The sequence below is a fragment of the Danio aesculapii genome, chromosome 23, assembly GCF_903798145.1.
Source record: "Danio aesculapii chromosome 23, fDanAes4.1, whole genome shotgun sequence".
Classification (NCBI taxonomy): domain Eukaryota; kingdom Metazoa; phylum Chordata; class Actinopteri; order Cypriniformes; family Danionidae; genus Danio; species Danio aesculapii.
In genome coordinates this window covers 5,309,835-5,336,893 of record NC_079457.1, presented here as the reverse complement: position 1 = coordinate 5,336,893, position 27,059 = coordinate 5,309,835, and the positions used below count along the sequence as shown (strand labels likewise).

Here is a 27,059-nt window from a genome sequence, read left to right as displayed (position 1 = left end):
AAGAGATTGCTGTATGGTAATGTACTTCTCCCCCTCTCTATCTCACCTTTGGTTTCACAATGCTGGTTTTGGGGGTTGGTATTTCACTCATGTCTGGCAATACTTTGCTCAGGCTAAAAAGAAAAGGCAAATGGTTTTAACCCTGTTATTTCAACACACTCTCACAGCAATTCTTAACTTTTTGATTTAGTGCTTAATTCGATTTAGTGGCTAATTTGAACGATCTAATTTGTACTATTTAGTACGATTTGCTCATCACCCAATGGGTTTAGGGGTGGGTTTGTTTGCCACGCCTCCTATTTAAAATCTTACATTTTCATCTGAACTTGTCGACTGAACTTGTACAAATTTGTACGATTTAGCCATTAAACTGACAAAACGTAAAACATTTACGTTTTCTCGTGAGATCAGGCTGGTTAGTTTCACATACCAGTTAATAGCCTCATCCAGTAACAAAGTTCTTAACTGCAACTTATGCATTGCTATGCAGAAAAGACACTGAAACTGCGTTGTTACTGTATAAGGCTATGCACTGGTGTGTTGGAGAAGCAGGGTTCAGTGTCTTTTCTGCATAGCAATGCATAAGTAACACTATGTTTCTCTATAAACTGTTAGTGTACTTCATTCATTCTACCGTCTGTATATTTAAACATGTAACTTAATTAACAACTTTTAAGGCAATAAGATAATTTCTCATTAATGTCTCAATGATAATAACAACTTTAATGCAGATTAATTATACAGTAGTCTGATAAGTATTTGTTTTGTACTGCTCCCTCCTCCAATTATTGACAGTGCAATAATATTATATAATGAGACACTTTTTTTTCCACAAAACCAAATTTGTAATCAATTGTTTTAATCAAATCAGGTAATTTTAGGTAATATTTTGCAAATCAACAGGTTTAATTTATAAGATGTGGGGCTCTGTTTGGGTGGGGATGAAGATTGGGCTGAAAGGCGTAACAGCAAGTCAATCACTCTCTGTCTCCTCCCTCCTCTGCTGTTATAAAGCTCCTGACCCTCTGCTGATCTTGTGTTTGTCCTAAACTCAATCTGTCATCATGTTTGCGGCTCTCCTGAAGTTAGACTTGGCCTCCCTGGGCTTGACTCTGTTTCTGGGCTTGATTCTTCTGGTTCTATTTGAGATCTTCAGGATTCATTTCTACAAAAGTCGAACTCCACCTGGTCCAACACCTCTGCCTTTTGTGGGAACCATACCTCATTTCTTGAAGAATCCATTGGGCTTCATAATATCTGTAAGTCTTCGCTGTTTTCTCTCATTGTGAAGCTCTGCTGTTACATTCTGAAGAACACATACATGCATTGTTAATGTTCTCCAAACAGATGTCTCAATATGGAGAAATGTCCACTATGTATCTCGGCAGAAAGCCAGCAATATTCCTCAATACAATCCAGCTTGCCAAGGAAACCCTGGTTCAGGATGCTTTTTCTGGAAAACCATATCTGCCTGTTATAGACTGGATATCTAATGGACTCGGTCAGTAACACTTTTATTAGCAAAGCTTCCAATAGAGAGATTTCACAGACATGCATTTTGTTTCCCCAAAGTCAGTTTAAACATCCTAATAACTTTTAAATACAGAACCTTGTGCACAATAATACGGTTTCATAGATGTTAAAGGTTCTTTATAGAATCATAAATACCAGCATTTATTTTGTAAGAGTGAACAATTGAGCAAAATTAAAACCATATCACTATGCTAAAGAGGTGTGTGCTAGAAGGTCTGTTTCTCTCTTTCTTAGGTATAGCGATGGTCACATTTAATCACTCCTGGAGGCAGCAGAGACGGTTTGCTCTGCACACACTCAAGAATTTTGGCCTGGGGAAGAAATCTCTAGAAGATCGTGTGTTAGAGGAAAGCCATTATCTGATTGCTGAAATGCTCAAATGTGAAGGTATGACATGTTCATGTTCTACTTGAGCACATTCTCCACTGTGTGAGGCTCCAAACAAGCTCACCAGTGCTTTTAAAATGTCAAGCTAAATCTAAGAAACCTTTCTGTAACATTTATTTTATAATATGTATATTTAAAAGTTCAGGGTTGTTCACAAATATTTCTCAATGACTAAGTCATATATATTTTGCATGTAATGGTGGTCTTTTTTTTTTTTGTTTGTAGGCAAGCCAATGAATCCCCATCATCCCGTACAGAATGCCGTTTCCAACATTATCTGTTCCATCGTGTTTGGAGATCGTTTTGACTATAATAACAAACGCTTTGAGTACCTTCTGAAAATGCTGAATGAAACCATTATGCTCGCAGGGTCAGCTGCAGGACGGGTATGAGCAAAATTTTCTTTATTATGAATGTGCATTGGATCTTCATCCACCTTAGTATTCATATTAATTTTGTTCATTAGTTACCAAGGCCATTCTGAAAATAATTATATGCGAAATTTAATTTTTTAATTTTTAATATGTTCATTTTTTTAATGTTTTTAATAACTGTTTTAATATTAACTGTATATTGTAGAACTTCAGAATGTTTATTTGTAATTATTATTATACTAAGGTAATATTATTTGTTAAATGAACAAAATGCATTACTAATAAGCATCCAATTTGGGAAAATTAATAACATGTAGAACAGGCCTGTTAGCTCATAATGCTTTATCTGTCTTAGATTTTCAACTTAGTCCCCTTCATCAAGCATTTCCCTGGTCCACACCAGAAGATCAAGAAGAATTCAGATGATTTATTGGTTTTCATCAGAGATGAAGTTGAAGAACACAGAAAAACTCTGGATCCAAGCAGTCCACGGGACTTCATTGATGCCTATCTGCTGGAGATCGAGAAAGTGAGATCCCATATTTATTCATGCAGAAACTAAATCTTTTAGCTGCAGCTTCAGTAAACTAACACTTTTGTTTCATATGGAACAGCAAAAGTTCAGCAACGACTCCACGTTTCATGAAGAAAACTTGCTTGCATCAGCAGGTGACCTGTTTATGGCTGGAACTGACACCACAGAAACCACCATCAGATGGGGACTCCTTTTCTTGATTCAAAACCCAGATGTGCAAGGTACTAAAGCAAAACATTAGAAGTAGACAATGTTAACTGTAATGATTGAATGATCGAATGCTTTAGACTTCATCACTGTTTTCTAAACCTGTAAGCTTAGACACATGTGAATAACTCATTTTAGCTTGAGCAGACTGTCTGCTGCTGGATCATTTTTCACCACCACAACCTCTGTGTTTCCTCAGAGTAGATACTGTTGAAGAAAAAAAGAGAGTAAAAGCCATAATACTTCAAACTGTTCAATTTTTAAACTGCTTCAGTTTGGTATAAATGTCACTGTTGAAGTTCAGCTTAGCTCAGAGCATTAATTCATTCATTCATTTTCTTTTCTGCTTAGTCCCTTTATTAATCAGGGAACACCATAGTGGAATAAACCACCATCATATGTTTTACGCAGCGGATGCCCTTCCAGCCGCAACCCATCACTGGGAAACACCCATATACTCTTGCATTCACACATACTGTACACTACGGCCAATTTAGCTTATTCAATTCACCTATAGCGCATGTGTTTGGACTTTGGGAGCACCCAGAGAAAATCCACGCCAACACAGGGAGAACATGCAAACTCCACAAAGAAATGCCAACTGACCCAGCCGGGACTCAAACCAGCGAACTTCTTGCTGTGAGGCGATCGTGCTACCCACTGTGCCACCGTGATGCCTAGCTCAGATCATTCATTCATTTTCTCTTCAGCTTAGTGCCTTTAATAATCTGGGGTCGCCACAGTGGAATGAACCGCCAACTTATCCAGCATATGTTTTATGCAGAGGATGCCCTTCCAGCTGCAACCCATCACTGGGAAACACCCATACACTCTTGCATTCACACACATACGCTACAGACAATTTTAGCTGACCCAATTCACCCATACCGTATGTCTTTGGACTTGTGGGGGAAACCGGAGCATCCGGAGGAAACCCACGCAAACACGGGGGAGAACATGCAAACTCCACACAGAAACGCCAACTGACCCAGCCGAGGCTCGAACCAGCGACCTTCTTGCTGTGAGGTGATTGTGCTACCCACTGTGCCACCGTGACACAGCATCAGTGTAATGCAAATGTCACTGCTGAAGGAAGATCCACCAATTCGCAACTCCTCCAGTCTTAGCCAAGAAAGTCAGAAGTGACAGTGGCAAGGAACAAACTTCACCAACTGAAGGAAGTAAAAAAAACCTTGAGAGTAATCAGGCTTACCTAGGCATGACCAGTTCTCCTCTGGCCAAACATCTCGTGCAGTGCTGCAGTCTGTGGACATTGCAGGCATGAGAATGAAGAGCATCCATTGTAGGTCCAAGTAGGTTTTTGGCCTGGTATTCAGACTAGACAACGGTATCAGTGCAGGGACTCGTCTGTCACTGGGGTCTTTGCAGGTATCAGTCTTATGCTCTTGACTCATCAATGACCACAACATCCATCTGCCAAAAGCCATCTGCTCAGCATATGGGCCGGGTTGACGATTAAGTAGCCATAATGAAAACAGATATGCTGACATGATCATAGATGCCATTCAAATTACAGTGTCTCTTTTTTCCCCTAACCCTTTGTTGCACAAAATAGAGCGATGTCATGAGGAGATTGTTCGGGTTCTGGGTTACGACCGCTTGCCCAGCATGGATGATCGTGACAGACTACCGTACACACTCGCCACTGTTCACGAGATTCAGCGATGTGGAAACATTATACCTATTGTGATTCATGAAACGATTCTGCCTACAAAACTACACGGATACGACATTCCTCAGGTAATGAATAGAGTATAAGTAAATAAGTAAAAAAAAAAAAAGAGTTCACACTTAGCTGATGATTGATTATAAAGCTTGTTTGGCATGCTGTCCCGGGAGAAAGCCCTGAGCTCATAAGATCCTCAAGCCCAGGGCTCCCTCCCATTTGCAAGGTGAGAGGGGAGTTTGAGCTCAGGTAGATCTCGAGAACTCCCCTGCTGTAGTAGCTAATGAACAGAGAGTGATTGCTCTTAAGAGATAACTACTTACTAGGAGCATGTCTATGGTGTCATTTTGGATTAGTCAATTAACTTAAGTTGCATGTTTTTGGATGGTGGGAGGAAACTGGGGAACCCGGGGGAAACCCACGTGAGCACAGAGAGAACGTGTAAACTCCACACAGAAACGTCGGCTGTCTTGGTAAGGACTAAAACCAGTGACGTTCTTGCTAGGAGGCAACAGTGCTAACCACTGGGCCAACGTGCCACCCATCTAGGAAAGGAGGAGGAGTAGGGGCGGAAGGGGGGATTCTTCAAAACGAAGATGGCTGTTATATGGAACTTAGGGTATTTATAATGGCTTAGGAATCGATTGGTGAATCATAAATTGAATAATGCGGGACCAGCTGCAAGCAATCATAAGCACGTGATCCTCTCGAAATTAGTTTATATTTAAACTTCACCTAATGAAGTTATTCAAGTGATTGTTTACAGTAAAACCTGACATACATCTGGGTTTTTCACGTTTGAATTGAAATGGGTTTATTCAGAAAATGACACCTGAATGATTAGCTTGTTTTTACGTATTATGGTCATTTGCACATTGGGGTCAAAATGCTATTTGTCTAGATGATAGCTGTACTGTATGACTCGTGTACGATAATTTTCCTCAAAATTCGATAATTTTGAAGTACGATACTTGTACGATACTTTGACATTTCCAATCTGGCAACACTGATTACAGTAGTATTAGATCAGATGTGCCCAAACTTGGTCCTGGAGGGCTGGTGTCTTGCATAGTGTATTTCCAACTTCCTTCAACACACCTGACTGCAACCCTACTGAAAAAAACAGCTTAAACCAGCCTAGGCTGGTTGGCTGGTTTTAGCTGGTCGACCAGGCTGGTTTTAGAGGGGTTTTGGCCACTTCCAGGCTGGTTTCCAGCCATTTCCAGCCTGGTCTTAGCTGGTCAGGCTGGGAGACGACCAGCTAAAACTAGCTTGACCAGCCAAGTCAGGCTGGGAGCCCAGACTAAACCAGCTATGTCCAGCTTAAACCAGGCTGGTCAGGCTGGTTTTAGCTGGATTTAGCTGGTGATTTTCCAGCCTGACCAGCTAAGACCAGGCTGGAAATAGCTGGAAACCAGCCTAAAACCAGCCAACCAGCCTAAGCTGGTTTAAGCTGGATTTTTCAGCAGGGAAGTGACTAGCATGCCTAGAAAATTGGAACCAAACTCTGCAGGACTCCAGCCTAGTTTGTACACCCCTCTATTAGATGTTGCAATTTTTGGTGGTTTTGCAGTTATGGGTCTAACTTTGCTGAAATTGGATCTGTTTTTAGTTTAATATCTTAATAACAATACTACTGTAATTGCTTTTTTAAAAGGATCCTTTCTGAATGAGATACAACAAACACTAGCGCTAAATTCTCCATTAATTCATTGGTTAATGTTGCAGAAAGAAGCAACTCTATAATTGTTCTGATTTTGAAGTTGTTTCAACCCCCGCTTTCGGTTGGCCAAATAACGTGCAGCACATCCTAGTTATGACTGCAATAACAGTCATGATAACCTGAAACCATTCCTTCTTTCTTTGCATAGACATTTGGTGGGATTTCTCATAAAGTCCCTACTGAAAAAAACAGCTTAAACCAGCCTAGGCTGGTTTAAGCTGGATTTTTCAGCAGGGGTGACTTAGATATTTAGGTAGAATGCAACTTTCCATCTGACCTTCTCTTTCAGACAGAAAAATCCTTTTGCGGGCAACTTTGAGCTTTGTAGCTTTGCTAATCTTGTATATATAGGAACAGTTGGTAACATAACAAACTAAAGACAAACACAAAACTCATCATTTGACCCTATTAACATTATGTGATACATGGATAGGGCATACAAAACAGCATTTCATTTATAAAATAAAACAAAGGTTAATTAAAAACTTTTATCATATAGGGAACTACAATTGTGACCAACGTTCAAGCGATTTTCAGCAGTAAGGATCACTGGAAGCATCCAGATTCATTTAACCCAGAGAATTTCTTGGAGGAGAATGGACACTTCAGCAAGCCGGAGTCTTTCATTATGTTCTCTCTGGGTGAGTCAGCTATTTGTGAAATTAATAAGCAGATTTAAGCACGAGCCATCGTTGCTGAAATGATTTGTGTGTTTTATCAGGACCTAGAGCCTGTCTGGGTGAGATGCTGGCAAGGACGGAGCTCTTCTTGTTCATCACGTCTCTCCTACAGAGGATTCATTTCTCCTTGCCGCCTGACTCAAAACCTGTAGACATGGATGGCATCATGGGTCTTGTTCGCTCTCCTCAGACCTTTAATATTATCTGTCGCAGCAGAGACACCAAAGAGTGACTGAAACATATCAGACAACATATAACCACGCACTGAAGAACATCAGAACATTCAGGCTTCTGAATGGTCATCATGGCTTTTTGCTTGGAGTTATATCACCACCTGCTGGTCTGGCATGCTCTTGACAGTGTATTATAGCATGCTGTTTTGCTTTCATGTGGACAGAAAAACTGTTTATAAAAATAATAATTTTTAAAAGTGTATATTTTGACGTGGGTTGATTGGCTGCTGTCAGGTAATTCTGATAGTTTTTGTAATAAAAGAATTACTAAATTAAAAAAAAATCTGACTGCTGTATCTTAACATGTTTGAACATTTAAGTACAGCAATATTTTAATGTTTTTACTCATTAAAAAATACAGTAAATTTTACAATATGCAAATACCACATGAAAATAACATGCAGTTGAGCAGCTAATGAAAGGGTCCTTTAAAATCTACACAAAATAATTCTCCAGCAAATCAAGATCCTCTTCCTCCATGAGCCCCACCTGGCCCAGCCAATGCTGATGCATTTACAAAGTTTAGCACATGAATGCATTAGTATTTCCAACTGCATCCAGCACATCAACCTACACTGCAGACAAAAATAATATCATCACACATACTCCTTTACACACCCACACAAATGAGTTGGAGAGGGGTCTGGCTGCAGACTCTGTGCAGTGCAATCTGAGCTGCATCCAATGCTTTTTAATGGGCTCACCTAACCCCACCCCTAACCCTACCCCTCACAGTGACGTCACTCGCTCCATTTAAGTGCATTGTGTCTGACATTGCATCTCTGAGTGATGCAGTGTCAGCTTACATCATAAAGGCTGCATCCAGATATTATTGATGAGTTTATAACATTTATGCAGCAAAACAATCAAACGGACTGTAGAACACTTCTGTTGTCAGGAGGCATGACTTATGGCCAGTTTCTACAGTATATACAGTACGGCAGCGTTTTCCAACCCTGTTCCTGAAGGCACACAACCAGTCCACATTTTCAACCTCTCCCTAATCAAACACACCTGAATCAACTTATCATAACATCAGAATAGACTCCAAAACCTGAAGTAAATGGGTCAGATAACGGAGACATCCAAAATATGTACTGTTGGTGTGCCTCTAGGAACAGGGTTGGGAAACACTGCAGTACGGTACGGTACAGGTCACCTTTATCAGGCTGTACCAATAGTACCCTTTTGGTGGGTATGGTGTACGTCAGAAAGTTTTAGTCAATGTCATTCTCGCTCGAGGAAATGTCTACAGTAAAGCTGTACGGGTAATTCACATATATGAAAAGCACTTCTCACAAAACAGATGCTTTATACACATAAATACTCATGTATAACTTGTTCCATGCTAATCTTTCTATGAACAGGATTTGTTTATAACTGCAGATCAATGATAGAAATAGCCTACAGTGACATCTGCAATTATATAAAATAAATGCAACATTTGAACACATACAGACTCTTACAGTCTTCGATATGTTACCAATTACAGAACAGCAGCATTACACACAGCATACATTTAGTCCTTATTTGGGTTCAAAAACAACACGCAACATACAGCCCACAGTCCGTGCAAACCTCTCATCTGTATCTTTAATCTTCACCAGCACATGTAACCTCTGTTAGAGAGTAATTCCGTCATTCTGAGTTCATAATAGTCCAAAAAAGTGATGATAATAGTTAAACATGGCAGTTAGTTCATCTATTAGGTTGCTGAAAGAATCATTTCCTCCTTTGTTCAAACTTCACTCTCGCGTTTGTCCATTTCTGAAAGGATTGGACGTCAGAATCGCTTCTATAATCATGTGCACGTTATTATCATCAGCTCAAGAAGTTGGTTATTTCAAATATAGATGCCACGCGAGCTCTCTCAAAAAAAGTGAAACCACTCGCACTTTAGACGGCCTTGTAAACAACTACGGTGCACAGTGTAGATTCTGCTCTTCTTCTTGGCTTTGTGGATGTTCATCAAGACAACGACAAGGTTTGTTTGAGCTCAGGCCAATCATGGCTCGTTATTATATGTGTATATTACTACGGTGTAATGTCTCGGCTGTTTATTTGCTTGTGTATGTGCTGGTGACATTTGTCTGTAAACCAATAGCGTTCAGCTGCGCGTATAGCTCCACCCTTTTGTCGTGCTAGGTACCCTTTCAAAAGGGTACCCAAAAAGTGGAACGGTACGGTTCGCTTTTAGGTACCTTTTGACAGTGGAAACAACTATAAAACCATACCTCTCAGTGGAAATGTGCCATTAGGTACAAAGTTCATTCATAAGCAGTCTGGAGGCAGACCTTAAATCAGGCATGGGCAAACTCAATCCTCCAGGGCCGGTGTCCCTGCAGTTTTGCTCCAACACTAATCAAACACACCTGAACACCCTAATTAGTGTCTTCAAGATCACTAGAAAGCTACAAGCAGGTGTGTTTGATTAGGGTTGGTGCAAAACTATGCAGGACACCGGCCCTCCAGGATCGAGTTTGCCCATCCCTGCCTTAAATACTCATCACAATGATTAGCTACTAGATCAGGGGTGGGCAAACTTGGTCCTGGAGGGCCGGTGTCCTGCACAGTTTAGCTCCAACTCTGATCAAACACACCTGCTTATAGATAGTTAATGATCTTGAAGACACTGATTAGCATGTTCAGGTGTGTTTGAGTAGAGTTGAAGCTAAACTATGCAGGACACCGGCCCTCCAGGACCGAGTTTGCCCACCCCTGTACTAGATTGTTGATCCAACCCTTACTCAACACACAAAATCTGTCTATCTTCATCTCCGGAGGGACTTTTGACCCCGAGTGACAGCCAAACGTACCCCATGACTTATTATCTTGGAGCTCCTGCTTCTGTGTTGCATGCTTCAATTTAAACAGTCAATTTGTTTTCTTTCCAGAGGTGATTCTAAACAGAGCAGACACATGATAATGAGATCTCAACAATCTACAGTAGGGGTGTGGAACATTGATCGCGTAGGAAAGAGTTTAGCTTCAACACACAAACAAAACTGAACAAGCTATCCAAGGTCTTAAAGTCCCCATGAAATCAAAATTGACTCTCTTACTTTTGTATATATTATTTCGGAAAAAAAATTCTCTCATAAGCTATCAATTACCATAACCTTCTCTCCTCAATACGACTTTCTTCAGCTCTTGGTCACATGGAATTCCTTTATCAGTGAGTGTCTTATTTCTGTCCTTAACTCGTCCATTGGTCAATCTTCCTTTATTTTGTTAGCAACACTTGTCTTTCAACCAGGGACGTAGATTCGGTCTAGACATTGGCGGGGACATAAATCCCATCCCTAGAGCGCATGCACTGAACAGCACAAATTCGGTTTTGTGCTTTTAAAAACATGAATAAAGTATTTAATAATATAAATTAAACAATTCGATTCATCTTTATTTCTATAGTGCTTTTACAATGTAGATTGTGTCAAAGCAGCTTAATTAGATTAGATTCAACTTTATTGTCATTACACATGTACAAGTACAATGCAACGAAATGCAGTTTAGGTTTAACCAGCAGTGCAATAGCAGCAAGTCTGTGAGCAGGGTGAGAGGTGTCCTTAAGAATACTGCGTGCTCTGCACAGACAGTGTTTCTTCTGGATGTCCTCAATGGCTGGCAGTGTAGTCCCTGTGATGCGTTAGGCAGTTTTCACCACCTGCTGCAGTGCCTTACGCTCAGCAACAGAGCAGCTTCCATACCAGACTGTGACGCAGTTGGTCAGGATGCTTTCTATTGTGCAGCGGTAGAAGTTCACTAGGACGGCTGGTGAACGGCTGGTTAACATAGAAGTTCTAGTAAATTGAAACTGTCAGTTCAGTTTTCAGAGTTGAAGTTCAGTTTAGTTCAGTTCAGTGTGATTCAATTTTCACTGCTGAGAGTCCAAACGCGGAAAATTGATTAATTGATGCGCAGCTCCACAAGTCCCGAACCATGCAAGCCAGTGGCGACAGCTGCAAGGAACCAGCTTTACCAATTGACGAATATGAAAGAAAAAAACCTTGAGGGAAACCAGGCTCAGTTGGGCATGACCATTTCTCCTCTGGCCAAACGTCTTGTGCAGAGCTGCAGTCTAGACGCCGGAGGCTGGAGAACGCTGGGCGTCCTTCATGGAGAAGCTGGAGGTGTGAGTAGGTCACTGGCTGGTGTACAGGCTGGCCCTTCAGGATCAATGCGAAGACTCGTCTGTCACTGGGTGCTTTCAGAAATCAGCCTCATGCTCTCCACTCCTCCATGACCACCACAGCAGCTGCTCAGGATACGGCCTGGTCCACGATTATGGAAACCTCAGGAATAATAAAAACAGACTAAGATAAGCGCAGATGCCATTCAAATTATAATGTCTTTTGGGAAGTGTCCCTGGCTCCGATTGCCCCAAATAATGCAGACTTTTAAATAGTTCTTTAGAGGATTTGGATTTCAAAAGCATTTGTCTTTTGTGTGTATGCTAATGCAAAGAGATGTGTCTTTAATCTAGTTTTACACTGACAGAGTGTGTCTGTCAACCGAACTGTACTAGGAAGGCTGTTCCAGAGTTTAGGTGCCAGATATGAGAAAGATCTACGCCTACAGTTGATTTTGATATTCTGGGAATAATCAATTGTCCAGAGTTAATTGCGCGTAGTGGACATGAGGGGCTATAATACACCAGGAGCTCCCTCAAATACTGGGGAGCTTAGCCGTTCAGGGTTTTGTGGGCAGTCAAATTTGTAAAAAATTATTCGATATTTAATAGGGAGCCAATGCAATGATGAAAGAACTGGAGTAATATGATCATATTTCTTTGTTCTAGAAAGCACTCTAGCAACTGCATTTTTAACTAGCGTCTAGTAACGCATTACAGTAATCTAATCGAGAGGTCATGAAAGCATGAATAAGCTTTTCTGCATCAGATATTGGTAGCATATGTCAAAGTTTGGCAATGTTTTTAAAATGGAAAAAAAATCAGTTTTACAAATGCTTGACATCTGGCCTTCAAACGACAGGTTGCTATCAAAAATCACCCCCAAATTTTTGACTGAAGATGGGGACTGAACTAAGAATCCATCAAGGGTTAAACAGTGCTCTAGGTTTTTGTGTATGAGGTTTTTGGGGCCAATAAGCAAGACTGCAGTTATATCTGAAGTTAAAGAAGTTTATAAGAAGTTGTTCAGTCATCCAATTTTTTATATCAGCTATGCAATCTGTTAATTTCATGAATAAAAATAACAATCACGTCCCATGCTGCAAAAGTCAATTTACATGATTTTACTGCAGACGGGTGTTCAGGAGGTATGAATGTAGAGAAATTTAGAGAGGTCTGTGACGCAATTTAATCATTTTATCCCGATTATTGTTTTTTATAATCATGGAGGCCAAAATCAAAACTGAATTTTGGTTAATTGCACAGCCGTGGTTAATAGTATTACGGTGAACTCGTAGCGAACTTAACTTGGTGCATGTGTAGGTTAAGAGCTGACGGAGCATTACTTTATTTTAAAGTCAGTTAAATTATTGGTAGGGACATTTCAGTAATTGGTTTATATTGGTGGGGACACGTCCCCTCTGTTCATGATAATTCTACGCCCTTGCTTTCAACAATCCAATCAGTTTCCAAAGAATGAAATCATGCATGATCACTCTATTTTCTCAACGTCACAAGAGTGGTAAAAAAAGACAATCTTAACTTCAGTTTCATGACAACTTTAAGTATTCAGGCAGGTTTTTTTCAGAGTTGAAGCTAAACTCTGCAGAACAGTAGCCCTCCAGGATCCCCCTCCCCCATTCTACAGCATACCTTATTATTTTGCAATTATCCAGTTTTCTTTTATTCATTGTTTGCAGAACTTGAAAGCCCTTGTGAACTTTGAATTAATTCATAATTCTTAAAAAAATGTTTGAAATGTGTAGAAGAACTTCATATAAGCCAAATGCATACTACTACTGCTATTTGTCTGTCAGTATCAGTATCAAAACTACAGATTTGTGCAGAAAACAATAATTATAAACTTGTGTGGGAATGGGTTTTAAACCACAGTGGTTCGAACTGTAGTTCTGCTGAATGACTAAAAAGTTATCAGTATTGATGGTAAAAAACAGTACATTCTAGTCAAACCATCCTTCTGCAATCTTATACCAAAAACGGAAATAAGGGCAGTATTAATAGCTGAAAATGTGGGAGAGCGTTGATATTATGTGATTGTATTGTATTGCAATATGGAGCAATTAAGTGTTGATGTTAAATCAAAAGTAATTCACAAATACTTGAAAATGAGATGATTTAATGACAATAATTCTCTATGTTTACAACTGAATTAACTACAGAATAACTGTATAAAATGATGAGATATGAAATGAAAAAACATATGAGATAAATTGTACCCAGTTTAAATGTAAAATTAAAATTACCAGAGGTAGAAGGAGAGACACAGGGGGAGGGAGAAAGAGACAAATAGAGCAGGCCCAGAAGTTAGCCTCATTGCAGTAGAGTCAGAGAAGATAGACTCCAGAGGAGGAGAGGAGCAGAGCAGGAAACCAGACCAGGAAAAGAGACAGAGCAGCGTTTTACCACCTATTTTGTATCTTTCTTGACCATGTGACTAAAGCCCAAATGCTGAGACATTCAAACTGACCAATCAACATGTGACCACATCATAAAACCCCCAAAGTCCACACACCAGGCCCTGATCTTACCAGTATCTGCCTTTGGAGTCAGTATGGACCTTCTTTAGTGAAAGACATGTTTTTCCATATAAACAAATGCATATGATCATTTTCATTCCTACACTTGCGTCTGTCAAATAGACCAGAACTTTTCATTTGTTACTTTGATCAAATCTGTAAGCTGAGAACATATTATAACATATTATTTACTTTGAGTCTCGTGATTCCTATGCTAATGTATGACTGCTGGCTTGAGCAGAATACTGTATACTTCTCCCCCTCCCCATCTCCCCACCTTTGTTTTCACAACGATGATTTTGGGGGTTGGTACTTCACTCATGTTTGACAATGCTTTGCTCAAGGTGTATAAAGAAAAGGCACATGGCTTTACCCTGCTTCTCCCGCATACCAGTTGATAACCTCACACAGTAACAAAAGCAGTTTCAGTATCTTTTTTGCATAGCAATGCGTATGTTACAGTTACATTTCTCTGTAAACTGTTAGTGTTTCATTCTACTGTCTGTATATTTAAACATGTAACTAAATGCACAACTTTGCCTGATTTAAGGCTGTTTCTCATTCATTTCTCAATGATAATAACAACTTTAATGGAGTCAGATTAATTATAAGGTAGTTTGATAAATAATAGTTATTTACTGCTACCATATAGTGCAATAATATTATATAATATGATTGTTTTAATCAAATAAGGTTATTTGAGGTAATATTCTGCAAATCAACAGATTTCATTCATAAGATGCGGGGTTGTGTTTGGGTTGGGATGAAGACGGGCTGAAATGCGTAACAGCAGGCCTCTCTGTCTCCTCCCTCTTCTACTACTGCTGTTTTAAAGCTCCTGACCCTTTACTGCTGTTGTGTTTGTCCTGAACTCAGTCTCTCTCATCATGTTTGCGGCTTTCATGAAGTTAGACTTGGCCTCAGTGGGCTTGACTCTGTTTCTAGGCTTGATTTTTATGGTTCTGTTTGAGATCTTCAGGATTCATTCCTACAAAGGTCGAATTCCACCTGGTCCAACACCTCTGCCTTTTGTGGGAATCATACCTCATTTCTTGAAGAACCCAATGGGCTTCATAAGATCCGTAAGTCTTTGCTGTTTTCTCTCATTGTACTATGCTGCTACACATGCATTGAACTTGATGTAAATGTTTTTCGAACAGTTGTCTCAATATGGAGACATGACCACAATGTATCTTGGGAGAAAGCCAGCACTAATCCTCAATACAATCCAGCTTGCTAAGGAAGCCCTGGTTCAGGATGCTTTTTCTGGAAGACCACCTCTGCCTATTATAGACTGGATTACTAATGTACTCGGTCTGTAACACTTTTATTAGCAAAGCTTTCAATAGAAGGGTTCACAGACATGCATAAGAAGAACCATTTTGTTTGCCCAAAGAACCTTTCAGTGAATAGATCAGAATCAGTTCATAAATCTAACTTTTCTTACTCTAATATGGTTTCATAGGTGTCAAAGGTTCTTAATAGAGTCTTAAATGCCTGCATTTACTTTATAAGGGTGTACAGTTAATGAAAAGCTTGATGAAAGCTAAATGAAAGCTTGTCACTATGTTAAAAATGTGCAGATTAGAAGGTCTGAATCTCAATTTTTTAGGTATAATGATGGTCACATTCAACCACTCCTGGAGGCAGCAGAGACGGTTTGCTCTGCACACCCTCAGAAACTTTGGTCTGGGGAAGAAATCAATAGAAGATCGTGTGTTAGAGGAGAGCCAATATCTGATTGCTGAAATGCTCAAAGGCAAAGGTAAGAAATGTTCATGTTCTGTTTGAGCACATTGCATTGTGGGAGGTTGCAAACAATCTCATATATACTTTTAAAAGTCAAACAGAATCCAACAACTTGTTCTGAAGCATTTGTTGTATATAATGTAAGATAATTAAAGGTGCAGGCTTATTTATGAAGATTTTAAATAGTCAACGCCTACAATTGTATTATAATTTTGTTAGGCTGGAAGCTATCACTGCAATTCTGAACCACTAATTGAAGGAGAGAGCAGTTGAAGGATTCAGTGTATAAAACAATTATTTATCTGACTTCATTAAAGTTATCATCACTGATAAAGAGAAAGAATTTCAATGCCTTAAAACTTTAAAGTTGTTTATTTCATTAAATTACACGTTACATGCAGTACATACAGTTGAATGAAACATAATGTGTAGAGAAACTTAACTGTAAAATGCACTGCTATGTAGGAAAGTTGCCTTTTCTTGTATCCTGAGCAAAGCATTGTCAGACATGAGTGAAATTCCAACCCCCAAATCTAGTATTGTGAAACCAAAGGAGATAGAGAGGGGGAGAAGTACATTAGCATACAGGATTCTCCTCAAGCCAAGGCTAGACAGTGGTATCAGGTATCTGGTTTCAGACCACATCACAGTACAGAGATCGCTCTTATAAAGATAATCAATGATATAAGCCTAAATACAGATTCAGGCAAACTAACTAAACAGTGCTGGTACTGCTCGATCTCAGTGCCAAATTTGACACTGTCGATCACAATATACTTCTGTATCAGCTGGAAAACTGGATTGGGCTGTCTGGGACGGTCCTCAAATGGTTCAGATCTTACTTTGAAGGGAGAGGTTACTATATCAGTATAGGTGACCATAGGTCAAGGTGGACACCCATGACATGTGGAGTCCCACAAGGCTCGATTCTGGCACTTCTCCTGTTCAACCTGTATATGCTCCCTCTGAGCTAAATAATGAGAGAACCAAATTTCCTACTACAGCTATGCTTATGACACTCAGATCTACCTAGCCTTACTGCTTAATGACTACAGCCCCATTGACACCCTCTGCCAATGCATTGATGAAATTAACAATTGGATGTGCCAAAACTTTCTTCAGTTAAACAAGAAAAAAGTGGAGTGATTGTGTTTGGGAACAGAGATGAGGATCTCAAGGTGAATGCGCACCTTGCCACTAAAGGTCAAACAACAAAAAATAAGGTCAAGAATCTTGGTGTGACTCTAGAGTTAGATCTGAGTTAATAAATAAATACCAAGTAAATAAATTATAAAGTAAAAAATGTATAAATAAATAAATAAAAATAAATAAATAAATTCAGAGATAGAATTCTGAGTTACACAGTCGCAATTCTGAGTTATTATGTCAGAATTCTGAGTTAAGTCAGAATTGCGAGTTATAAAGTCAGAATACTGAGTTACAAAGTCGCAATTCTGAGTTATTATGTCAGAATTCTGAGTTATTAAGTCAGAATTGCGAGTTATAAAGTCGCAATTCTGAGTTATAAAGTCAGAATACTGAGTTATAAAGTCAGAATTGCGAGTTATTAAGTCAGAATTCTGAGTTATAAAGTCAGAATTCTGAGTTGTAAAGTCAGAATACTGGGTTATAAAGTCACAATTCTGAGTTATTAAGTCAGAATTCTGAGTTATAAAGTCAGAATTGCGAGTTATTAAGTCAGAATTCAGAGTTATAAAGTCAGAATTGCGAGTTATTGAGTCAGAATTCTGAGTTATAAAGTCAGAATTGCGAGTTATTGAGTCAGAATTCTGAGTTATAAAGTCAGAATTGCGAGTTATTAAGTCAGAATTCAGAGTTATAAAGTCAGAATTGCGAATTATTAAGTCAGAATTCTGAGTTATAAAGTCAGAATACTGAGTTATAAAGTCGCAATTCTGAGTTATTAAGTCAGAATTCAGAGTTATAAAGTCAGAATTGCGAATTATTAAGTCAGAATTCTGAGTTATAAAGTCACAATTCTGAGTTAAGTCAGAATTCTGAGTTATAAAGTCAGAATTGCGAGTTATTGAGTCAGAATTCTGAGTTATAAAGTCAGAAAACTGAGTTATAAAGTCGCAATTCTGAGTTATTAAGTCAGAATTCTGAGTTATAGTCGGAATACTGCGTTATAAAGTCGTAATTCTGAGTTATTAAGTCAGAATTCTGAGTTATAAAGTCAGAATACTGAGTTATAAAGTCAGAATTGTGAGTTATTAAGTCAGAATTGCGAGTTATGAAGTCAGAATTGCAAGTTTTTAAGTCAGAATTGCAAGTTTTATAGTCAGAATTCTGAGTTATCAAATCAGAATTGCTAGTTATGAAGTCAGAATTCTGAGTTATTAAGTCAGAATTGCGAGATATAAAGTCAGAATTGCGAGTTTTAAAGGAGTTTCCTGTTATGGCGATTTGGCCATAAATGAGGTGTTAAAGACTTTTCCTTAAGTTCTCTGCTTGTGATGTGGTATGGATTCGCAGCCCAGTTTACCAAAAAAGGCCAGGAATACACAGTATTTGGTTGACACTTTAACTGAACTGAAATATAAACTAATACAACCCTTTTAGTTTTAGCCCTTTATAATGTCTATGTACGATATGTCTGCAGCTCCCAAGTACACCACACGAGGACACTCTTGCAATATGAAACAAATAACAGCTGCGACAAAATGTAAATCATATAATTGTTACACATATAATAGATAAATAATATAGAAATCCTAATTTTAGACTTTTGGAGGAATCACACAGCCTATAGCTAGTTTCAGGCGCTCTGTTTAATGCTTTATAATTGCTATTTAGACCAAATGGTAATAATTAAAAAAGAACAAATCCATACGAATAAACAGACAGCCTAGTTCAACTATATATTTCCTTTTTGAAAGTGTGATGAACAATAAAAAGTCAGATATAGGCTTTATGTTGTGATTACGAGCTAATGTGCATGCGTCTTTAAAACTCTATTCATGGCCAGTCAGCATAACAGGAAACTCATTTGTAACTCAGAATTGCGACTTTATAACTCAGAAATCTGACTTTATAGCTCAGAATTGTGACTTTATAACTCAGATTTCTGACTTAATAACTCAGAATTGCGACTTTATAACTCAGAGTTCTGACTTAATAACTCGCAATTCTGACTTAATAACTCGCAATTCTGACTTAATAACTCGCAATTCTGACTTTATAACTCAGAATTCTGACTTAATAACTCGCAATTCTGACTTTATAACTCAGAATTCTGACTTAATAACTCGCAATTCTGACTTAATAACTCGCAATTCTGACTTAATAACTCGCAATTCTGACTTTATAACTCAGAATTCTGACTTAATAACTCGCAATTCTGACTTTATAACTCAGAATTCTGACTTAATAACTCGCAATTCTGACTTAATAACTCGCAATTCTGACTTTATAACTCAGAATTCTGACTTAATAACTCGCAATTCTGACTTAATAACTCGCAATTCTGACTTTATAACTCAGAATTCTGACTTAATAACTCGCAATTCTGACTTAATAACTCGCAATTCTGACTTTATAACTCAGAATTCTGACTTAATTTTTTTATTATTATTATTGTATATATTTTTTTAATTAATTAAAAAAAAATTTAATTCAGTGGCGGGAACGGGCTTCCATAACTGTGTATGAAATGTGCTATATAAATAAACTTGCCTTGCCTTGGTATACATTGATTGTACATTAAAATACATCAATGTCTGTATTAAGTTCACCACTACTAAGTTGAGGTCATAAACTGTCAAATGACACCAAAAATAACAAAGTTACATAAAAGGATATCACAAGTAGATGAATTGTGTATGGTGGAAAGCACATGTTCATTGTCAGACAAATGGCAGAAATGTGTATTGGGAAGTGTAGGAACTCTGCCTCACCAGGAGGACTCGTCCTGTGCTTTTTTTCTTGTAGGCAAGTCAGTGAATCCCCATCATCCCATCCAGAATGCTGTTTCCAACATTATCTGCTCCATCATGTTTGGGGATCGTTTTGACTATGATAACAAACGCTTTGAGTACCTTCTGAAAATGCTGAATGAGAGCATCATGATTGCAGGGTCAACTGCTGGACGGGTATGATTTATGTTTGGCTTTTCTTGTCGGATTTTATTTTAAATAATTCATTATTTGCTTATCCTGGGCTGGGTTTTGGGTGCAGCAGTTGCAGCAGGAATCTCATACTTTTCTTTCCAAGACACGTAATTCCTCCAGCTCTTCTGGGGGATCCCAAAGTATTCCCAGGCAAGCTCCTAACCTTATCTCTAAGGTTGTGTGATACCTCCTTATAAAGGAGGCTCATTTCGGCTGCATGTATCTAAGATCTTGTGGTTTGGGTCATAAAAGGAAAGAATAGGAATTTAGATTGGGAGGTAAATTGACAGCTTGGCTTTTGACTTAGCTCCTCTTCACCACAACAGACTGGTACATTGACCACTTTGCTGCTGCCACTGCAGTAAGGTTCTTGTCAATCTCATGTCCGTCCTTTCCTCACTTGTGAACAAAACCAAAAGATACATTAATTTCTCCACCTCATCCAACCTGGAGATGGCAGGCCAGATTTTTGGTCTAGTACCATGGCCTTGGAGGTGTTGATTCTCATCCCTGCTGCATCACACTTGACAGCCCCCGTACATACTAAAGGTCAGATGAAGCTAGCAGGACAACATCAACTGCAAACAGCAGAGATTATATCCTGTTGTCCTCAAACAATCCCCCGTCAGCTCCAGTCTGCACTTTGAAATTTTACACAAGTTTGATATATTGCAATTGCTTACCAAACTGTTACTCGATTCAAATAAAGTGCCTTGGACCCAAGACTCACAGAGCACACCTCAGTGAGTGCCACGAGGGACACGGTTGAATGTCTTTCCCAAAACAAAGCACATGTGTACTGGTTGGGTGAAATTTCATAAACCCTCAAGCACCCTATTGAAGGTATAGAGCTGGTCTATTGTTCTACAGCCTGGACAAAAATCATATTATTCATCCTGAGTCCGAGGTTCTACTAATGGCTAGATTCTTCTCTGCAATACCCATAGACTTTTCCAGGGAGGCTGAGGAGTGTGATCACCCTATATTTTTTTTAAAACGGGGACCACCACCCCAGTTGCCCATTCCAGTGGCACTGTCCCCTCTATGCAACATTGTAGAGGTCTGTCAGGCAAGGCAGCTCCACCACATCAAGAGACTTGAGGTACTCTGGAAGGAACTCATCCACCTCGTCACTGCAGATCTTGCAGACTGCCTTAGTTACTACTGCTTCCCCACTCCCCACATCCAGTATAAATAATGTTGGTGAAGGACCACTTCATATTGCTGCCATACCTCCGCCATATTCACTGACACCATTAGGCTCAATTGTAGTATTTGTTATAGACAAACTGTGATAACCACTGAAATGTAACATCAGAACATATATTCGGATTGAGGAGGCTGTTTCTCCCTGTCACGCCTCTCCAGGTATCACTGTTGATGCCCATGGTGTCATTAAAGTCCTCTAGCTGAATGAAGAAGTTCCTAGTCAGAGCACTTTCCAGCACCACTACCAAGGACTTCAAGAAGGCTGGGTTCTCAGTATTGCTGTTTGCTCATAAGCACAATGAATCCCCAACTATGTCTAGCCTGTACCTAGAGCCAGTTTCTGTGTCTAAAGATTGGGTCGTATTGTGGCTCTGACCTTCGACCACCACACAATCCACATTGCGCTGGCTTCCTACAGGTCCTCCTGCAGATTGTAAGTTCATAGGTGGATGGTCCCACATCAATTCTTCAGATTGTGCCTGGCTGGGTTCTGTGGGGAAAACTCACAGCCACTATGTGCTCGCATGCAAGACCCAACCCCAGACCTGGCTCCAGGGTGCGGCCCCAGTTGCACAATACTGAGTGATATCACAATCCTCGATTTTTGTTTGACTCATAAGGTTTTTTTTTTAACCGCACTTAGTCTGGCCTGTCACTTAAGAAGTTTTTGCCTTGGGAGACCCTACCAGAGACATTTAGTCCCCAACATCATAGATCTTAAAATCAATTTAAAGTATTTACTTAATATTGAAGTACATATGAATATTCATTTGTATTTTTATTTGTGAACATTATTTAATAAGCATTGAATGTAGGATAAATATAATGTGGAACAGGCCTGTTACCTCATAATTGCTTATCTGTCTTAGATTTTCAACTTAGTCCCCTTCATCAAGCATTTCCCTGGTCCACACCAGAAGGTCAAGATGAATGTCAATGATTTATTGGATTTCATTAGAGATGAAGTTGTGGAACACAGAAAAACTCTGGATCCGAGCAGTCCACGGGACTTCATTGATGCCTATCTGCTGGAGATCGAGAAAGTGAGATCATGCTTCACTACTTCCCATATGTATTTATGCGCAAACTAAATATTGTAGTTGTAGCTACAATGTAGCTAATGTTTTTTTTTTCATCTGGAACAGCAAAAGTTGAACAAAGACTCCACGTTTCACGAGGAAAACCTGGTTATTACAGCAGCTGACCTGTTTATGGCTGGAACTGACACCACAGAAACCACCATTAGATGGGGACTCCTCTTCTTGATTCAAAACCCAGATGTACAAGGTACTAAAGCAACAGTAGACAAGATGAATTTTAATGACTAAATTTGTACTTTAGGCTTTGCCACTGTTTTCTAAACCTTTTAACGTAAACACATACTGATAGCTCATTTTAGCTTAAATGCTTCATCTGCTGCTGGACCGTTTTTTTACCACCACAACCTCTGTGTTTCCTCAGAATAGAAACATTTTTTTTGTTCCTACCCTAATGTTTTCCCCAGCTAACAGTTTCTGATTCCCACAATGTTCTCTGCTGGTTAGCCAGGGAAGTTTTATTCACATTCACATTCACATTTGGGCTCGCAAAATCACTCTGGACCCCTCACACCCAGCACACTACCTGTTCGAACTGTTACCAAGCACCAAGCACAAAAACAGCCAGACACAGGAAAAGTTTCTTTCCTCAGGCTGTCTACCTTATGAACAGTTAAATATTCCCCTACTGTGCAATAAATATGTGCAATACTTTATCATACGCACTTGTACACAGCACCTTATATTAATATACAATGCAATACCTTCTACATTAGCACTTGTACACAGCGCCTTATAACCTGTATATTTATAACAATCTGTACATACAACTCAACATCCAGGTTTCTTGACTAACCGCATCTGTTTAATGTTATCATTTTTATTTTATTTTATTTATTATTATTATTATTTTTTTATTTATTTATTTTTATTTTTTTTCAGATTTATTTTGTGTTGTCACTTGTCACTTTATGTACACTGGAAGCTAATGTAGCCAAAACAAATTCCTTGTGTGTGTGAAGCACACTTGGCAATAAAACTGATTCTGATTCTGATAAAATGTTCCCTCTAGGTTTGGAACAGGTTTTCTGAACATTCTTTTTTAGGTTCTTTTTAAGTTCAGTTGTTGAAAAAAAATCTATGCATTGTTCTGGAAAGTTTAGTTTATGGTTACTAAAAAAAGAAGCTACAGTGAATGTTCTTTAAAAAAAAAAGCAAATGGAAACTATATGGAAAGATCAAGAGAATCTTTAGTTTTTCTCTGGGTCCTAAACTTTTTTTGCCTAACCATTTGTTGCACAACACAGAGCGATGTCATGAGGAGATTATTCAAGTCCTGGGTTATGACCGATTGCCCAGTATGGATGACCGTGACAGGCTGCCGTACACACACGCCACTGTTCACGAGATTCAGCGCTGTGCAAACATTGCACCTAATGTGGTGCATGAAACAATTCAGCCTACAAAACTACATGGATACAACATTCCCCAGGTAATAAACGGAGCATGTGTGAATTAATGAAGTTATTTAAATGATTGATCACAGGTAAAACCTGACATGCATCTGGGTTGTTTGTGTTTAAGTTCTTCAAAATGTAAATCTTTTTGATGAATTGGTTCATTCATCAAATCTAAATGAATGAATGAATTAAAAATGAGGTTTCAGGCATCTTACACACATTATTTTGCATAAATGTATTTAGAAATGCTTGTTACTGTGGAAGAAGGTCGCTGGTTCGAGTTCTGGCTGGGCCAGTTGGCATTTCTGTGTGGAGTTTGCATGTTCTCCCTGAGTTGGTGTGGGTTTCCTCTGAGTGTACTGGTTTCCCCATAGTCCAAAGACATGTGCTATAGGTGAATTGAAGAAACTAAATTGGTCATAGTGTAAGAGCGTGTGTGTGAATGTGAGAAACCCAGTTCTGGGAATCACCTGGGTGGGAGGGCCGCTGTGTAAAACAAATGTTGAAATAGTTGGTGGTTCATTCCGCTTTGGTGACTCCTGATAAATCATAGACTAAGCCGAAGGAAAATGAATGAATGAATGAGTTGTACTGAATAAGTGTCCTGAATGCATTTTCACATCTGACCACAAGATGGTGTCCACAACAGTGTCCTATTGGTGTATATTCATTCATTCATTTTCTTTTGGCTTTATTAACCAAGGGTTGCCACAATCAGGCAAATAGGATAAATCTTCCAGTTATCTTATTTGCCTGATTGATAATTTGCTATAATTTCTTCCTCTGTTTAAGTGTTGTGTTACCAAACCATGAAACATTACTATATATGAGAACACTCTCTAGATCAGTGGTCTACATGCCATGTTTAAGGTCTGTGTACTAACATTAAACTTCTAAACTTGCGCAGGAGACCGAGGCGCTGACTTGCCTTCTTATAAACCGCCTCTACAGTACTATTAAAATTCAGTTTCTTGTCAATAATTGTGCCTAAATACTTCAACTCTGAGACCTGCTCTACTATTTTTCCATTTATGATGAATGGTTTATAAAATCTAGTCTCTACTGCTCTTGTTTGACTCCCCAGACATAGCCCTTTTGTTTTTACAATATTAAGATGTAATGATCTTTTGCCAAACCAAACTGCGATACTATTAATATATTTAAAATATGAGGAGCTATTCATTTATTCCTGACAGGAAACCAATGCCAGATCATTGGCGTATTTTATAAGAGGGAGATTATCATCATTATTGCTCTGCAGTTGAAGTAAATTATTAGCCCCCCTGTTTATTTTTTTCCCCAATGTCTGTTTAACGGAGAGAAGATTTTTTTAAACACATTTATAATCATAATAGTTTTAATAACTCATCTCTAATAACTGATTTATTTTATCTTTGCCATGATGACAGTAAATAATATTTGACTAGATATTTTTCAAGACACTTCTATACAGCTTAAAGTGACATTTAAAGGCTTAACTAGGTTAATTAGGTTAACTAGGCAGGTTAGAGTAATTAGGCAAGTTATTGTATAACAGTGGTTTGTTCTGTGGACTATCAAAAAAAATAGCTGTAAAGCTTAAAGGGGCTAATAATTTTGACCTTAAAATGGTTAATAAAAAATTAAAAACTGCTTTTATTCTATCCAAAATAAAACAAATAAGACTTTCTCCAGAAGAACAAATATTATCAGACATACTGTGAAAATTTCCTTGCTCTGTTAAACATAATTTGGGAAATATTTAAAAAAGAAAAAAAAAAATCAAAGGGGGGCTAATAATTCTGACTTTAACTGTATAAAGAAAATAAAATAGGGACAATACACATCCCTGAGGTACCCCTGTATTTAAAACAGTGCAGTTAGATATAACATGATTAACACAGACACGTTGTGGTCGGTTTTTTAAAAATTCTCTGATCCATACAATCAACCAACTACTTACTCCTAAATTATGAAGACGTTCTAAGAGAAGTTTAGGTTGAACAGTATTAAAAACAGCTGAAAAATCTTTAAAGAATATTCTAACATACATATTTGGCCTATCTAGATGATGTTGGACTTTATTCAAGAGAGTAAGAGAAGCATCCACAGTGCTTCGGTTGGCCCTATAAGCAAACTGCAGGGGATCAATTTGCCTCTGAAGTTGAGAGGACAAATCCTTACGCACTATGCATTCCATACATTTTCAAAGAACAGACGCAAGTGTGATTGGACGGAAATCATTTGACAATTTTGCATGAGGTATTTTAGGTACTGGAATAACTTGACTTTTTCCAGACTAATAGTACAAAACCATTGTCTAGAAATATTTGAAACAGTCTGGTGCACACATAACCCAATTGTTCCACACACGCTTTTAAAACTTTTGTATTTCCATTATACAGTATGAGACATGGGGTTGGTGCAGTGGGTAGCACTGTTGCCTCACGGCAAGAAGGTTGCTGGTTTGAGTCCCAGCTGGGTCTGTTGGCATTTCTGTGTGGAGATTGCATGTTCTCTCCATGTTGGCTTGGGTTTCCTCCAGGTTCTTCAGTTTCCCCTACAGTTCAAAGACATGCGATATAGGTTAATTGGGTAAGCTAAATTGTTCGTAGTGTATGAGTGTATGTCCCAGTCCTCCAGATTGAGGGTTGAGCGTTGGGCTAACTACTCACCTCATAAAATTATCTGCGGCTAAATATCAACTTTGATATAAATGTAAGTAAGTATATGAGACATGATTTGTAAAATAAATTAATAAAAGTTTTGCTAAACTTTCCTCATATAGGGAACTACAATCATGATCAACTTCGAGGCAATTTTCAAGAGTAAGGATCACTGGAAGCATCCCGACACCTTTAATCCAGAGAATTTTTTGGATGAGGATGGGCACTTCAGCAAGCCGGAGTCCTTCATTGCGTTTTCTCTGGGTGAGTCAGCTGTTTGTCAAATTAATAAACAGATTTAAGCACAAGCCATCGTTGCTGGACTGATTTGTGTGTGTTTTACCAGGGCCGAGGTCCTGTCTGGGTGAGATGCTGGCGAGGACGGAGCTCTTCTTGTTCATCACGTCTCTCCTACAGAGGATTCAATTCTCGTGGCCGCCCGATGCAAAGCCTATAGACATGGATGGGATTATGGGTCTTGTTCGCTGTCCTCAGACCTTTAACGTCGTCTGCCACAGCAGAGACTGAAGAGTGATCCGAAACCTGTCAGATATCATGCAATCAAGACCAACAATAACAACAAAATCCCGGCGACACCCAAGACCACTTTGGTTCATCCAAACCAGGAGTGCCCAAACTCAGTCCTGAAGGGCCGGTGTCCAGTAGACTTTAGCTCCAACCGCAATTAGACACGCATGAACTAGCTAATCAAGCTCTTTCAATATATAATAAAACTTTTTAGTAGGTGTGTTGAAACAAGTAGGAGCCAAAATCTGCATGACACCAGCCCTCTAGAATTGAGTT

The 27,059-nt window shown here is 38.9% G+C and overlaps 2 protein-coding genes across 3 annotated transcripts; both read left to right on the top strand.

Moving 5' to 3' along the window:
- The first annotated feature begins 800 nt into the window (after positions 1 to 800).
- Positions 801 to 7,565, top strand: LOC130216895 (cytochrome P450 2J4-like). Its single transcript, XM_056448801.1, has 9 exons — positions 801 to 1,259; positions 1,348 to 1,501; positions 1,768 to 1,920; positions 2,146 to 2,306; positions 2,650 to 2,823; positions 2,909 to 3,050; positions 4,613 to 4,797; positions 6,946 to 7,087; positions 7,168 to 7,565. The coding sequence occupies exons 1-9, from the start codon at positions 1,065 to 1,067 to the stop codon at positions 7,356 to 7,358; spliced, it is 1,497 nt and encodes a 498-aa protein (XP_056304776.1). The 5' UTR covers positions 801 to 1,064; the 3' UTR covers positions 7,359 to 7,565.
- Positions 7,566 to 14,906: 7,341 nt separating this feature from the next.
- Positions 14,907 to 26,783, top strand: LOC130216987 (cytochrome P450 2B4-like). 2 transcript variants are annotated; one of them, XM_056448950.1, is made up of 9 exons: positions 14,907 to 15,107; positions 15,186 to 15,339; positions 15,638 to 15,799; positions 19,735 to 19,886; positions 21,983 to 22,156; positions 22,259 to 22,400; positions 23,458 to 23,642; positions 26,378 to 26,519; positions 26,602 to 26,783. In XM_056448950.1, the coding sequence occupies exons 1-9, from the start codon at positions 14,913 to 14,915 to the stop codon at positions 26,781 to 26,783; spliced, it is 1,488 nt and encodes a 495-aa protein (XP_056304925.1). In that variant the 5' UTR covers positions 14,907 to 14,912. The 2 variants fall into 2 exon arrangements, with proteins under 2 accessions (XP_056304925.1, XP_056304924.1); XM_056448949.1 differs by having other exon boundaries at positions 14,913 to 15,107; positions 15,638 to 15,790; positions 19,726 to 19,886.
- Positions 26,784 to 27,059: the final 276 nt, after the last annotated feature.

Coding starts and splice junctions, on each gene's coding strand:
- LOC130216895 (XM_056448801.1), top strand. CDS start 1,065: ATGTTTGCGGCTCTCCTGAAGTTAGACTTGGCCTCCCTGGGCTTGACT. Junction 1,502..1,767: donor CTGGATATCTAATGGACTCG/GTCAGTAACACT, acceptor TCTCTTTCTTAG/GTATAGCGATGGTCACATTT. Junction 2,307..2,649: donor CAGGGTCAGCTGCAGGACGG/GTATGAGCAAAA, acceptor TATCTGTCTTAG/ATTTTCAACTTAGTCCCCTT.
- LOC130216987 (XM_056448950.1), top strand. CDS start 14,913: ATGTTTGCGGCTTTCATGAAGTTAGACTTGGCCTCAGTGGGCTTGACT. Junction 22,157..22,258: donor ATCTGCTGGAGATCGAGAAA/GTGAGATCATGC, acceptor CATCTGGAACAG/CAAAAGTTGAACAAAGACTC. Junction 26,520..26,601: donor CTTCATTGCGTTTTCTCTGG/GTGAGTCAGCTG, acceptor GTGTTTTACCAG/GGCCGAGGTCCTGTCTGGGT.